Here is a 16,121-nt window from a genome sequence, read left to right on the forward strand (position 1 = left end):
ATATATCGGGCTTCCCCCTTTCCCTATCTTCAGTCCTGAAGAAGGGTCCTGACCCTGAAACGTTGACCGCCTGCTTTTCTCCACGGATGCTGCCTGGCCTGCTGAGTGCCTCCAGCATCATTGTGGTTTTCATCTAGATTCCAGCATCAGCCGTCCTTTGTTTCTCTTGTATGATTAGTAAGTTTGTGAATGCTACCAAAATCAGTGGTATAGTGGACAATGAAGAAACTTGTCTCAGGTTACAAAGGGACATTGATCAACTGGGAAAGTGGGCAAAGGAATTACAGATGGAATTTATATCTGACTAGTGCAAAGTGATGTATTTTGGAATTTAAACCAGGGCAGAACATATATACAGTGAATGGGAGTGCTCTGGGGCATGCTGTTGAACAGAAAGACCTTGCAGTACAGGTATGTAGTTCCCTGAAAGTGGCGACACAAGTAGACAGGTCGGTGAAGAAGGCGTTGGGCCTGCTTGCCTCCATTGGCTGTGGTGAGAATGTGTATAAGGTATAAGGAAAGGTTAGGAGAGTAACAGATTGTGAGCCCTGAGACATGAATTAAAGGGTACATCACTATGGCTGTAATAGACTGCTTGAAATAGCTGTGCTTTGCTTTGCAGTGCCTTGCTCCAGAGATTTTGCTTGCTTCAGCTAGTTTTCTGCAGCCTTGAGGTATGATAATACCAGTACAATCAGTTCCTGTCTCAGCAAGTCTGCACAATTGACTCTTGCTCCACTAAACTGAGCCTGAGCCCACCATGAGAAACCTTATGTATACAAAGATAACCGGTGGAACAAGATGGTCTGAAAAGATTAAGGAACTTAGCTTTAGTAACTTTTTTAAGTAAATTCCTTTGTCTGTAACCAATCACGATGTAGAAAATAAGTGCCATGCTGCCTGACTAATGCATGATCATTCCTTGTACTGTAATTGTTTGCACCTCTGAAAAAGTATAAGAATGTATGTAGATCAATGTATCTCAGAGACCACCCAGTCCGGGGCATAGGTGCCTGGCTTGGTGCTCTCTCCTCGGATCAAGTAATAAAGAGATTGAACGAGAACAGTGGCCTTTTGAGTCTTCTCTCTGACCGAATTCGACAGTGGCACCCTACAAGAGTTGGGGTGTCATGTTACAGTTGTACAAAACGTTGGTTAGACCACACTCGGAGTATTGTGCACAGTTCTGGTCGCCACCCTCCAGGAAGGATGTGACTAAACTAGAGAGGGTGCAGAAAAATTCACAAGGATGTTGCCAAGACCAGAGGGCTTGAGTTATAAGAAGAGGTTGGATCGGCTGGGTCTGCTTTCCCTGGAGCATAGGATGTCAAGCAGTGACATAATGGAGGTCTATAAAATCATGAGGGGCATAGATAGGGTAGATAGTCTTTTTCCATGGGTAGATGTGTCTTAATCTAAAGGGCATAGGTTTAAGGTGTAAGGGGAAAGATTTAAAAGGGAGCTGAGGGGAAAGTTTTTCACAAGAGCACAGTGGGTATATGGATCGAGGTGCCAGAGGAAGTGGCAGAGGCGGGTACAATTACAATGCTTAACAGTTACTTGGACGGGTACATGGATAGGAAAGGGTTAAAGGGATACGGGCCAAACACAGGCAAATGGGACTAGGTTAGATAGGTATCTTGGTCGGCATGGATGAGTTGAGCCAAAGGGCCTGTTTCCATGCTGTACAGCTCTTTGACTCTGTAATATCTGAAGGTGCTGCCAGAGGAGTGGTAGAGACACATACAATACAATGGTTAATGGGCACTTGGACAGATGCTTGGATAGGAAAGGCTTGGAGGGATATGGACTGGAATTAGTGTAGATAGGCATTGTGGTCAGCATGGATGAGGTGGGCCATATCTCTGTGCTGCGCAATATGATTGTATACTGTCTCCCAAGCCCCTGTGAACATAATTAGATGTTGAGAAGTATTAAACACTGTCAGTTCACGTGATTGTAAGCTGATGTTCCACCTGTCCGCTGTCTGTGAGGAGTTTGTACATTCTCCCCGTGTCTGCGTGGGTTTCCTCCGGGTGCTCCTGTTTCATCCCACATTCCAAAGACATACGGGTTAGGAAGTGTGGGCGTGCTATGTTGGCGCCGGAAGTGTGGTGACACTTGTGGGCTGCCCCCCAGAACACTCTACGCAAAAAGATGCTTTTCACTGTGTGTTTTGATGTACATGTGACTAATAAAGAGATCTTATCTCTTACCTTATTGTCCAAACTCCCATTGTTCATGGAAAAAACGTTAAACAGGGTTCCCATTTCCTGATTCCAGTCTTTCAGGGGGAAAAGTGTTTAAGCAGCATTGCAAAAACCAGATCATCGATCCCAACATGTCTTATGTGGACGACGGCTGCTTGTAAATAACTTGCTTCCTTTTACATTGGTCAAATTGAAAATCAGGAGTCATTAAGGAAACAGAAGTACAACATTTCTTACCACGTCATACAGTCCTTCACAATGACCTCACCCTGTGCGTAGGGATGGCCTCCGTATTCACAGGAGCAATTATCAGGATGAACACATCCCTTCTCCTCATCCAGCACCAATCCATTCGGACAAATACAGCCAGACACACATTTTGTTGGCAGCTGGGAAATTGAAAAAGTGACATTTGAATTTGATTTACCTAAAATGAGCAGCAAAAATGTACAAGGGCTGCTCGGTGGTTTAATCAGAAAAATGAAGTGCATCTTGTACTTACACACTGACTTTCTGCTGCAAGCATCTGACATGTTGGTGCACAAGCAGCTCCATATTCACCCTCTTGTGCATTCTCACAATTAAAGAAGACTTTGGGAGGGTAACAATGTTCTGGAAAGACAGACATATATCATTTTGAAAACTTAAAATTTCCAATCTTTATTTACCAATTATTGAGATATACATTAGACCCAACTCTATACACTGCATCCCGGTTAGTATCCTGTGACGTTGCATGTGGGAATAATGACCATTTGGCCCCTTGACCCTGCTGTTCATTTAATAACATTATGGTTGATCTGAAATCCCAACTCCACATTCCTGAATCCGTCAAAGTTGAGCTTATTGTCACGTGCACAAGTCCATGTGTGCACAGGTGCAGTGAAAAACTTACTTGCAGAGCATCACAGGCGCATCGCATCAGATAGGCAGCACTCACAAGAAAAACATAAACTACCATTTTTACAAGAAAGAACACAATTTGATCAAAAAAGTTTTGTATAACCTTTTACCCCATTACTTATCAAGAATCTATCTAACTCTTAAAAATATACAAAGACATGATCTCATCAATGTTTTATATAACTGAAGCATTAACTCCCTACTTTAGTTCTCAATACCACTGCTAAAAAACTATAACATCCTCCCAGCTTTCCTACTTACCTGCATAATAGCTTTTTGCAAATCATGCACAAGACACAAAATCCCTTTGCATTCTCAGAGTGCTGCAAGCTCAGCAGTTGGATAACAAGCTTTTTTTTTCTCTCTGTCAAAATGGACAACTTCACATTCATTTAAAATAAAAACACTGTGGATGCTGAAAATTAAATGAAGGTAGAAAATGCTGGAACACTCAACTGGGAAAGTGAGAAAATACGTTATTTTTAAGTTTCAGAAAGAGAGGTGATGGATTTAACAGGACAATGGGTAAAAGGATGAGAGAGAGAGGGGGGTGAGAGAGAGAGGAGGGAGAGGGAGGGAGAGAGGGAGAGCGGGGGAGAGAGGGAGAGAGAGAGAGATAGAGAGAGAGGAGGGGGGAGAGAGGAAGAGGGAGAGAGAGGGAGAGGGAGGGAGAGAGGGAGAGAGAGCGGGGGAGAGAGGGAGAGAGAGATAGAGAGAGAGGAGGGGGGAGAGAGAAAGAGGGAGAGAGAGGGAGGGAGAGAGGGAGAGAGAGAGAGCGGGGGAGAGAGACAGAGAGGGGGAGAGAGACAGAGAGAGATAGAGAGATGTCAGACCAGATACTGTAGAGGGCATGCTGCAAATACCCAATGAATCAGTGAATATTTGTGGAGGCACTCAGTAGGAGTATCCACCACTGAAGAAATCTGCCATCATTATCTGGTCAGACCAACATTGTTGACTCTCAACTGCTCTCATACTTCAGGGCAATTAGAGAGGGACAAAAAATGCCAGCATTTCCAACAGGGTCTGCTTCCCTTACTTAGAATTAAAGAAATGTATGGTTCCTTCCTGCAGATTATTGCCTTCTGTTCCCTGTCTTTTCAGGGCTCAAGGAAAGCTTCTATCCTGTTGTTATAAGACTACTGAACGGTTCCCTACTACGATAAAATGGACTCTTGACCCCACAAGCTACCTCATTATGACCTTGCACCTTATTATCTGCTTGCACTGCACTTCCTCTATAGCTGTGACACTTTATTCTGCATTCTATATTGTTTCACTTCCTCAATGCACTGTGTAATGAATTAATCCATATGAATGGTATGCAGGACAAGTTTTTCACTGTACCTCGTACAAGTGACAATAATAAACCAGCTCCAGTTCCAATTGTGCACATTGTTTTCAGACAGTGTAGTTTGTCTGTAATGGCTGAAGATTAAGCTTGTTACTTTATTTTTAACAGTTCTCTACACTTCTGCCTTGTTAATCGCTGACAGTTTATGTTACTTATTTGATTTGACCTTTATTATCAATATTCCCATTGGAGAGCAAATTGGTAGGCAAATTTCTGAAAGGTGCACAAATAATGTGGTAATATTGGAGATTTAAACTACTAGAATGTGAACTGGGATAGTCCACAAGCTTGTAAAGGGAGAACCTTTTGTTCAGAAGGAATTTTTAAATCAGTAAATAGCAAGCCCAGGAAGCTAACAATAACCTACTCTAATGCATGGTTTCATCTTGGTTCAGTAATATAGAAGTACCTCCCAGCTCTATGGTAAACTGACCTGTATTCTTCCCCATCATGTGAATTGTGCAGAGAACGCACCCTTAGTGCCTGCACAGTAACTTCAAGTTGTTTTGGAGTTACTACCCATGTACTAGAATTATTAAACTCACTCGTAATAAAAATGCAGTTATTTATTGTGTTCCACAATATAACCCCAAGACAGAGGGAGGTCTGATTATTCTTATGTGGGACCTTGGTTGAGATTGCATACGGAACACTGTATACAGTTTAGGTCTCCTTACTCAAGAAAGAATGTACCTGGCTTGGAGGGAATGCAGTAGAGATTCATTCGACTGGCTTCCAGGCACAGCAGGAGTGGTTGCTGTGTGAGGTGTGATCTCCTGCCATCTAAACTCCTGGGAGGATAGCTCTCTGCCTGTGCTCTCTGGGGTTTAAATGGGAGGAAATCTCATTGGGATTTACAAAATTGATAAAGGGTTTGACAGGCTATATGCCAGAAGGGTACTCCCCCAGATGAAAGAGTCCAAGACTCGGGGCCGCAGTTTCAGAATGAGGGATAGGCTGTTTCGGACTGAGATGAGGACTGTGGCGACTCAGCCATTGAGTACATTAAGAACAGACCAGTCGATTCCTGGATCTTTAGGGAACCAAGGGATGTGGGATAGTGCTGGAATTTGGCCCTCAGGTAGAAGACCAGCCATGGTCTTGATGAATGAAGGACTGAGTGGCTTGCTCCTCTTCCCACTCCTCACCTTCTCCTCAATACTTAAGCAGAATATTTTAATATATTTCCAAAGATAACATTCAGACAACATTGAATAAATTAGGCCTCTCTTATTCTGCACAGGAATTTCAAAGAGTGATAACTTTTTTTCTTGAGCAGTATCCACTGTGTTGAGCAGTATACAGCTCAGATCAGTGACAACTAAAGAAAAACTGGTTTGTCAGAAACAAAAAGCACATTAAATCTGACAGTGTAATGCAGATGCTGATATTTTTATAACAGTTTTTCTGTATTTCCGTAAGATTACAGCCATCCCCACCCTGTCCAGGTTCACATTAACATCAGGAAATGAGTTAATTATGAAATTGGTTAGGCTAGTAACCGATGCGATTCTTATTCTGGTTTATTCTTTCAAATATGTTTCAAATGTGATTGGATCAGAAAGCAGCTGGGGGAAGTGAGGCCTGTCAGTGCTTCTTTACTTTCAGCCAAGTCAATCAGCCATTGAAAAGATGAAGCAATTATTGTTTCGACAGGTAATTGTTTTCATGGAAAAAGGTGGGGCTGCCTTAATGATTATTTAATTACTTAAGTAAAGAAAGCAGTAACAGGTTCCATTTGAGGGTGTTTATTACAGAACATATCCTGGTGGGAGCACACAGATGGCTGGGAAACCAGGAAGAAAGTAAACAAAATTAAAGCTCAGGAATATCTGCCCCAAACCTCAAATTCCTCAGATATTGTACATCCTAAAATGTTTGCCTGCAGATTTTCCAGAGATCGTCCTCTCTCCTTATTCCCTGCACTTTCATTGTTAGCTCAGTTTTCATTTCCTTCGATTCCCCACTTTCTGTTCCTCCCTCCTTTATTCTCCCTGCATCAACGGTTGAGTATTCATAATGATGAATCCAGCTTGACCCGAACACCATTAATTCCACAGATATCTTTCCTACCTCTCCCCCCTCGCCAAGAAGGCACAGCAGCATCTCCACCTTTAATGGCGGCTGAACCTGCCCTCCCCCACCCTCACCACATTCTACAGGGGTACCATTGAGAGTGTCCTGACCAGTTGTATCTCTGCCTGGTACGGTAACTGTAACACCTCAGACCGCAAGACTCTGCAGAGAATTGCGAGCACAGCTGGAAAGATCATCGGAGCACCTCTTCCCTCTATCCTGGATATCTCCAACACACGACGCACCCGCAAGGTCTGCAGAATCACAGATGACCCCTCTCATCCCTCCCACGACCTATTTGTCCCACTGCCGTCTGGCAAGCGGTACCGGAGCATCCGGGCCAGAACTACTAGACTGTACAACAGTTTTTTCCCCCAGGCTGTCAGGCTCCGGAATACCATACAGCACCATACAGCACAAAACAGGCCCTTCGGCCCACCCTGGAGACAGTCTCAGACAAATGCCGCGTCAAAAGCCCTGGTTTGCACAACGGCGCATAAGGACTTTGGCTGCTGCTGAATATGTTTATACAATTAGTGCAACACACTGAGTTCTGGATTTTCTTTGTCCAACTCAGTTTTGCACTAACCCTGCACTAATTTTGTATCCTGTATATACTATTTTTTGCATTATTTGTGCTTGCACGATTTTTCTGTCTGCGTTCATTGTGTGTCCTCTGTTCTATGTATGTCCTCTGTTGTGTGAGTCTGGGGGAAACGACATTACGTTCCTCCCTGTGTTCTTATAGCATGTGGGTGAATAACAATAAAGGATAACTTGAACTTGAACTTGAGAATTATCTATGTACATATTATATACATTCAAATATTGCAGAACGCTGGAAAGAATATGTAGAAGTGTTCTTACCCTGAGGGTCCTGGCCACTACACTTCAGGTTTCCGTTCTGACATAGACTGTCAAGATAGAACAGCAGTTTACGTTCATTAACTCATTAAGACTTATTAGAAGGGGAGCTACAGAACTTAAATCCTATAATGGGTAACAGCGCTATGAAGTGTAACTTACATATGTACACAGTAAATAATAAGTTAATTCAAAAGGTGTACTCTATTGACAACCCTTCCCTTAAGAATTCTTTCAATACTTACAAAAACATCTTTGGAAAAATCTCAAGACCCAGTTTTAATCCCTTCCTGACTACGACTAGAGATGGTAAAGGCCCCAATTTTAATCCAAAATTTATTGGAAGAAATCTTGGAAGCGTTACCTCACTTGTGGGCAAACTTAGTAAAATGTGTTTCCACTACAAGGGCAAGTTGGGAAATCTCCCTGTACTGTCTGCGGTAGGGGGGTAAATTAAAACTAAAATCAGGGAGATTAATTCAGAATATTAAGGCTAAATTAATGTTAGGACAGGCTTTAGTTCATTGAATTAAATTTTTGAGAAAGTCACTGTACAGAAGAAGATGTGTTCTGGATATCATAGATGGGAATTTTCAGAGATTTATTACAAGCACTAAAGTGCCACAAAGTAGGCTAGAAGACATGAAGTCATTACCCAGTCAGGAAACAGAAGTGTGGTTTGCTCCAGGGAATTTTGCATGATTACCATTTACTTTCCATTTATAAAGCTGACAATGTACCTTACATCAGAATAATACTATTGAAAAAAAGAAAGTAATCGTCAGTTTTATGTATTTACTTTCATGCACAGTCACTGTTGTAACGTAGGAAACATGACAGCCAATCTGGAGAACAGGCACAGCAAGCTCCCATAAAAAGCACTGCAATAATGACCAAAGATCTGCCCATTTTCAGTGATACCGACTTAGGGATAAATCCTGATCAGGACACTCAGGACTGCTATTCTTTGAAGTAGTGCCTTGAGATGTTTAACATCCACCTGTAATAGCCTTGGTTTAATATCACTTCTGAAAGAAGATACTACTCACAGTACAGTGCAGACTCATTCACAAATGCTACCGAATTCAGAGAAGGTACAGCACTAACATTGCAGAGTCTGGGGAATGCACACCGCCAGCCTCCCACACGTCCATTAGTTTGGCAGCATTGACTATCGACTGATCTGCACTCAGCCAATGGTGTCTGGATGCTAGTAAATCCCAGTGCCTTGCTACCATCTTGTTTGTATATGTCACCACATAGCCCATGTTAAGTGTCATAAACCAAGAATTTAGACTGACAGTAGCTGAGCCTGATTTGTCAATGTCCAGGATCACAACACCATCCCCAAGATGCTGCTGCTGCCACCAGCCATGCCTTCACTGCTGCAGATTCCTCGGAAAACAAAAGCTGGAGCAGACCTCCATTTGAAACAAATACCTCATCACTCATTGAACAATTAATTAGTTTCAACCCCGAGGAAGGCATGAACATTGCTCAGTCAAAGTGGGACATGACAAGGAGGCTGGTAAGGAAGGCCCCTTACCTCAGGAACATGTGGAAGGCTAAAGAACCTTAACTTTATGTGTGGCAAACCTTGTCACAATGCATCCAAAAAACATGAGCACTACTTTGGATATCACCTAACAAACCAGCACCTGTGGCGTTAAATTTTGTTTTAGCTTTTGATTACTTTGTCAGAATATTTTGTTGCTCTTCCCCAATGACCTTTACAAATAAATAAGAACTGTCATCTTTGCAATTATGTCATTTTGCTTTAATTATTTTGCATTAATATTCTTGAGTCCTTAATCCCCAGTTTGTCTCTTGGTGTGCCTGCTATTCCAGCTTTATATTCATGATTTTAATTTGGCAAGTGGAGACTTTTCTCTTCAGTGCAGCTGACGAGATCTGCACCATAGTGAATTCTTTTGAACACCTGCTACTGAGTTTCTGTCACTCGTCCAGTTAGAACATAGAACATAGAACAATTACAGCGCAATTCAGGCCCTTCGGCCCACAAAGCTGTACCAAACATGTCCCTACCCTAGAAATTACTAGGCTTACCCATAGCCCTCTATTTTTCTCAGCTCCATGTACCTATCTAACAGTATCTTGAAAGACCCTATCGTATCCGCCTCCACCACCATTGCCGGCAGCCCATTCCACACACTCACCACTCTCTGAGTAAAAAACTTACCCCTGACATCTCCTCTATATCTACTCCCCAGCACCTTAAACCTATGTCCTCTTGTGGCCACCAATTCAGCCCTGGGGAAAAGCCTCTGACTATCTACCCTATCAATACCTCTCACCATCTTGTACACCTCTATCAGGTCCCCCCTCATCCTCCGTCTCTCCAAGGAGAAAAGAGTTAATAGATTTGCCCAGTCTCTTCATCCAGTTGAAGTCAAATCTTAAAATCATTTTATCATCTCCTTTTCAAACACTACAATAATCAATTATGCTCATATTATGCTGACAAAAAGATAAACATTCACACACCTTTGGGCTGCTAGATCAATCTGGCTGACTGCACATTAATACGTCTATTAGCACTTGCACTCTCAACAGTTCAGTTCAGCTTGGTGATAGCACCACAAAGGCGGAGAAAGAAAAGTCCCAGATTGTGATGGATGGTGAGCGTCAGGTCCTCCTGTGTTCAGATGTCTTACGGATGTGACCTGAGCCGCCGGCATTCAGCCAGAACTGCCGAGTGGGTGATGTGTCTCACTTTCTCCTGAGATCCCGACCATCACAGAATACAGTCCACTTCGATTTCTGTAGAATCACAGAACCCTACAGCATGGAAGCAGGCCATCTGGCCCATACCATCCATGCTGACCAGGGGGCACCCCACCATATTAACCCCATCACCCAGCACTTGGTCCATAGCCTCCCCTCCCCATGCCACAGTGATTCAATTGCTCATCTGGACACTTCTTAAATGCTGTCAGTGACCCATCTCCCACCACTCTCTCATGCAGTGCTTCCCAGGTGAAGAATGTCCCCCATCACATACACCCTCTGAATCTCTTCCCCCTTACCCTAAACCTATGTCCTCTCGTTTTGTCTACCCCGATATTAAAACATAGAACATAAAAATGAGCAAGATGGCGCCAGAGCGTGGCGACTCGTTGCAAGCCTCTCTCTACAGATCTACTCATTACCCTTACTGTAATCATTCTACACTTTAAATTTAAACTCTATGTCACTAACTATTACTAATAATCTTCTTTTAAATCTTCTTACAGGGCTGGTGATCTTCTGACCTCCAGGATTGTGACATTTTACTTTGTATTGTTATTGTTTTTACCTGTACTACCTCAATGCACTCTGCACTAACTCAATGTAACTGCACTGTGTAATGAATTGACCTGGACGATCGGTATGCAAGACAAGTTTTTCACTGTATCTCGGTACAAGTGACAATAATAAACCAATACCAATACAGCACGGAACAGGCCCTTCAGCCCACAATGTTGTGCCGACATAACTAATCCCTCCTACCTGCAGAATGCCCATATACCTCCATTTTCCTCTCATTCATGTGCCCATCCGAGCCCCTCTTAAAAGCCCCCAGTGGCATCTCTGAGGACCCCCGTGGGAGGACGCTCTTCGCAGAAGGCCACTTCCCCCTCCCCCCAGGTCCCTGACCCTCCCCGACCAAGTTACTGCCTCACCTACCCAGAGGCCTCCAGTGACGGAGGGGTGCCGGCCTCACCGCCGAGGCACCCGTGGAACGAGTGCACAGGGGAACACGTGTATTGGCTGCAGCACACGCGCTGGACTCTGGGAGGTGGCTGATCCGTGTGTGGGGAGCTCTGAAGCTGCTCCTTCAGGTCCCCCGATGTCAGCGGTGGGAACCAAACAGTGAGAAAGAGCAAGGACATCACGCGAGGTTCTCCTGGTTCCACCGATATGGGAGAAAGTTTCCTGCAGTCTATAACTTACGTTTCCACATTTCATAACTTTATACCCACTCCAGGGAGAAAAGACCTAACTTCTCCAGTGTAGAGGGCAGCCACGGTAGCATAGCGGTTAACATAATGCTTTACAGCACCAGCGACCCGAGTTCAATTCCCGCCGCTGCCTGTAAGGAGTTTGTACGTTCTCCCCGTGTGTCTGCGTGGGTTTCCTCCGGGTGCTCCGGTTTCCTCCCACATTCCAAAAGACATAATGGGTTAGGAAGTTGTGGGCGTGCTATGTTGGCACCGGAAGCGTGGCGACACTTGCGGGCTGCCCCCAGAACACTCTACGCAAAAGATGCATTTCACTGTGTGTTTTGGTATACATGTGACCAGTGAAGATGTCTTGTCTTGTCTTGTCTTACTGATGACGTTAGGCGCAATGATGCCGTGCACTATCCTGGATCAGGCAGGGAAATTTCACGACAAACGCAGAATCATCCCGAAAGTATCACTTGTGCAATCCAGGTAAAACCGACCCGACTACTTTGCCCGTATCATAGACTTATACAGCATGAAACAGGCCATTCAGCCCACCACATCCACACTGACCAGTGGGTACCCATCCTTATTAACCCCACATTCCAGCACTTTGGCCTGTTGCTTTCATGCCAACCCGAGGGACCACTTCACTTACTCTCACAAACATGCCAGTGAGGAGCAGAAGTCGGCCCCTCAAGCTTGCTCTGGCACTTAGTGACTGATTTTATTGTCACCTTGTGTACGAGAAGTATGCGGGGACGAAGGAGACATCCCCTTGTCACGGCAGCTTGTTCCTCCAGAGATCCAGCGCTGGCTGCAGCTCTTACGGTGTTATCTGCTTCCTCCGCTCTCCTGACAGGACGCTCAGAGGAGACAGCCCAGCTCACAGGGACCACATCAGGCAGGTCAACTCCAGTGGCTGCCCTGGCGGATGCCCCAGTCCCTGTCAGCCCCAGCGGACTGGGCAGGACGCACCGTCGCTGTCGGGGTCCAGAGCGGGAACGTGGGCTGCCAGTCGTCACCATTGCATGGAGCGTTCGCACCAACACGGAGGCAGCAGCTGAACATCACTGAGGTGGGAAGCAGTTTCCAGATTCAAATAGAGCTGTTGCTCGCTGTGGTGAAGGTGGGCTCCCCTGATGTTGCCTCAAACGTCCTGGAACTTTGCACTTTAGTTCTACCCTGTTTACTTATGGTCATCTAGTAAGGGGGAGGGGGTGGCGTGAAAGGAGGGCTGAGGATGTCTTGGTGAACTTGCTCCTGGGGCTAGCTAAGGTAGCTATCCGTGGGTCCTGGAAGCGGGTAGCGGAAGGTGCTGCCCGGGCAGACTGCCTCGAGATGTTCCAGGGTTACATCCGTGCCCGGGTAACTGTGGAGAGGGAATATGCGGTGTCCACGGGTACCATGGAGGTGTTCCGGGACCGCAGAGGATTAGCACCATCCTTGGTAGAGATGGGGATATTTTAATTTAATTTAGTTTGTGTTAGTGACTGTGTTTAGTCACTGTTATTGTCTCTGTGTTTCTTGTAGTTTTGTAGTATTGTAGATTGTATTTTGTAATAAAGGAATTTTAAAAAAATGTCCTGGAACTTATCGCAGGCCAGCAACACCACAGGACCAAGCACGTAAATTGGTAGTGTAGTGGTTAGCGTAACGCTATTACAGCGCCAGCGACCCAGGTTCAATTCCGGCCGCTGCCTGTAAGGAGTTTGTACGTTCTCCCCGTGTGTCTGCATAGGTTTCCTCCGGGTGCTCCGGTTTCCTCCCACATTCTGACTTGAAGACGCATGGCTATCACTGAAACGTCGCTGGATCAAGTTCCTGGACCTGCCTCTGTAAACAGCACTTTGAGCACAAATGCTGCGGCAGTTCAGGTAAGTGGTATCTATCACGTTATCAAGGGCAAGCACGGTAGTGTAGCGGTTAGCGTAACGCTATTACAGCGCCAGCGACCCGGGTTCAATTCCCGCCGCTGTCCATAAGGAGTTTGTACGTTCTCCCTGTGTGCCTGTGTGGGTTTCCTCCGGGTGCTCCGGTTTCCTCCCACATTCCAAAGACGTATGGGTTAGGAAGTTGCGGGTGTGCTATGTTGGCACTGGAAGCGTGGCGACACTTGTGGGCTGCCCCCAGAACACTCTACGCAAAAGATGCATTTCACTGTGTGTTTCGATGTACATGTGACTGATAAAGATCTATCTGCCTGTGTGTCTGTCTGTCTGTCTGTCTGTCTGTCTGTCTGTCTGTCTGTCTGTCTGTCTGTCTGTCTGTCTGTCTATCTATCTATCTATCTATCAATTCAGATTCTCCAAAGAACCCTGGCATTGTCAGAAACACTGACATCCCATGACTGAATAAGTATGAAGTACTGGCATCAAAAGTCACGCCACCTTTCAAAGAATTGCAGGGGAGTTTTTCCTGGTATTCTGACCAATATCACTGCTCGGTCAACGTCAATAACCGGTTGCTATTATTTTGCTATTTGTGGGACCTTCTGTACACATCACTCCCTGCAGTACAATAGTGGATATACTTCAGAAGTTTGTTCTTTCTGTTTTCTGATCAAGGTCAATGTGCTTCCTATACCAGCTCCGAAACTAAGTGGAAATGGACATTTGGCGGCTCACGGGGGCGCTGGGGGTTGGCTGCAGACGTTCTTGCAGCTGGCACCACAGCTGTGCACCTGGTATCTCGCTGGCCCGAGTCTGTGGAGTCAGCTGTCCTAGGGTGAAAGTCACTAGGGTGAAAGCCACGGGTCCAGGCTGTGTCCAGAGACTGCTCACCTTCCTTCCGTAAACCACACTTACTTTCTAAGCACTCCCATCATTAGCGTCCAGAAAGTTTCATAATTTACTTTCAACCAACAAGTCCCCACGAAGATCCCAACAGTACAATCTACCTACCACGTTCCTCCGAAAAGAGTTATCTCCTGGTTGGCGTGTGCAATGGCCACATTAGCCAGGTAGCATGGGCACTCGGCTGAACTGACACATCGTTCAGTGTCGTCCTTGTATGTGTACTCTGGGCAGCTGCAGCCATCCACTGGAGGATCCACTGAAGTGCACTCAAAGTCCGGATTAGACAGTGACAGGCAGGTGTGGTTACACATTCTGGAGTCGTAACCAAAGGCCTGATTGTAAGGGCACAGAATTCCTGGAAAAAAAAAGGTAAAGTTTCCAATAATATTGCACCAATTTCAAAACTGTTTGCTCAAGCTCTTGTTAACCTTGGTGTTCTGATTTCCTTTTCCAATGTTTCCTGTCAGCCCTGCACCACAGTGCTGTTTGCATCACACAGTAGATACGCCTGTCACAGCTCGCCTGCCGAATTCACTTCAAGTGAGGTGTTTTTTATTTTACAAATGTTTATTTGCTAAAAGTACTACAAAAGGACATCCTGTGTCAAAATACTACAACTAATACAGAAAACAGAAGAAAAAAACTATGCATCTACGGAACTACAGCAATAACGCTAACTAACACCCGCTAAACGCACACGCAACACTTCAGAGAAGAATCGCATTTTCACCGTCCACGACACATGTAGCATGGGCCCTGAGGGGCCTGCTGAGCATGGAACTCGACCAGGGTGCCCGCGGTTACCGCGTGCCTCAAGTGAGGTGTTTCGCTGTTGTTTCCGCACAAGACCCCACAGTTCTCAGACAGATGTTGCCGTTGTCTACAGCGTAGCCACTGGCCAGCTGTGGTGACCCTTGCACCCATCACTGGATTTCCCAGTTGTGTCCCTGTCAAACACCCCCAGCTGGAAATTCCCTCAATGGGTCCAACAATTCTTTGGACTCTTTACTGCCAGGAAGAGTGCAGTATTCCGCACAGTCACGGAGCGAAGGTTGTACCATCCCCACACAAGATGCAAACATTGTTTAATTTGGCATCATGGTCAGCACAGACATTGTGGGCCGAAGGGCCTGTTCCTATGCTGTACTGTTCTATGTTCTTACGCCCCACTCCCACCCCAAAGTGTTGTCCATGATGTGCTGGTAGTTGCCCACCATGTGAGGGTTGTTCCCACCCCCGGTGGTTGCCAACACTGTGATGGTCCATTCCCCCGGCGATGCCCACAGTGTGATGGGTGTGATTGTTGTCGCCCTGTGTGTTGGTCACGGTGTGACAATGGTTACCCCACCCCCCAGGTGTTGCCCTCAAGTGTGATGAGTGTCCCCACCAGGCGCTGCCCAGGCTGTGATGGTTGTTCAGCCCTGGGCATCACTCATGGTGTTCCCCAATGGGCAGTTCCCATGGCATGACTCTCCCCCCTCCCCATTTGGTGCTTCCAGTGTGATGTTTGTTCCCATTGGGTGTGGCCTAGTGTGCTGTTTGATCCCATTGGATGTTGCCCAGTGTGATGTTTGTTCCCATTGGGTGTTGACCATGGTGTAAGTTTCTCGCCAACCCCCTCAACCCCCACCCCACCCCCCCCAGGTGCTGCCCAGTGCAATGGTTGTTCACCAAGGGGTTGGTTACCCATGGTGGGATGGTTGTTCACCCCTGGGTGTTGCCCATCTTGTGAAAGTTGTTTTACCCAGTCTGCCCAACAGTGTGATGTTTGTCCCCCTGGGTGTCACCCACAATGTGATGGCTGCCCACCACTGGCATTGCCCACAGCTTGATAGTTGGTCCTCTCAGGTGTTATCCCTTGTGATGGTTTCTCCTCCAAGAAGGATGGATATTACACTCCTCACCCCGTCTGGCCTCCACCCCCCCCCAGCAGTATTATCCTCAGTGTGATGCTTGTTCAATCCCCTGC

At 45.8% G+C, this 16,121-nt stretch overlaps 1 protein-coding gene across 1 annotated transcript in view; it reads right to left on the bottom strand.

Moving 5' to 3' along the window:
* The window catches only part of LOC127578012 (mucin-6-like), a 68,521-nt gene that overhangs the window by 35,262 nt on the left and 17,138 nt on the right, over nucleotides 1-16,121 (bottom strand). Inside the window, exons 6-12 of the mRNA XM_052029717.1 lie at nucleotides 14,258-14,507; nucleotides 13,941-14,076; nucleotides 12,185-12,337; nucleotides 11,095-11,243; nucleotides 3,375-3,385; nucleotides 2,713-2,822; nucleotides 2,448-2,599 (exon numbers count right to left, since the gene is read on the bottom strand). Coding sequence (XP_051885677.1) covers nucleotides 2,448-2,599; nucleotides 2,713-2,822; nucleotides 3,375-3,385; nucleotides 11,095-11,243; nucleotides 12,185-12,337; nucleotides 13,941-14,076; nucleotides 14,258-14,507 — 961 coding nt within the window. The remainder of the gene's footprint in view (nucleotides 1-2,447; nucleotides 2,600-2,712; nucleotides 2,823-3,374; nucleotides 3,386-11,094; nucleotides 11,244-12,184; nucleotides 12,338-13,940; nucleotides 14,077-14,257; nucleotides 14,508-16,121) is intronic.

Source organism: Pristis pectinata, chromosome 14 (assembly GCF_009764475.1).
Source record: "Pristis pectinata isolate sPriPec2 chromosome 14, sPriPec2.1.pri, whole genome shotgun sequence".
Taxonomy (NCBI): domain Eukaryota; kingdom Metazoa; phylum Chordata; class Chondrichthyes; order Rhinopristiformes; family Pristidae; genus Pristis; species Pristis pectinata.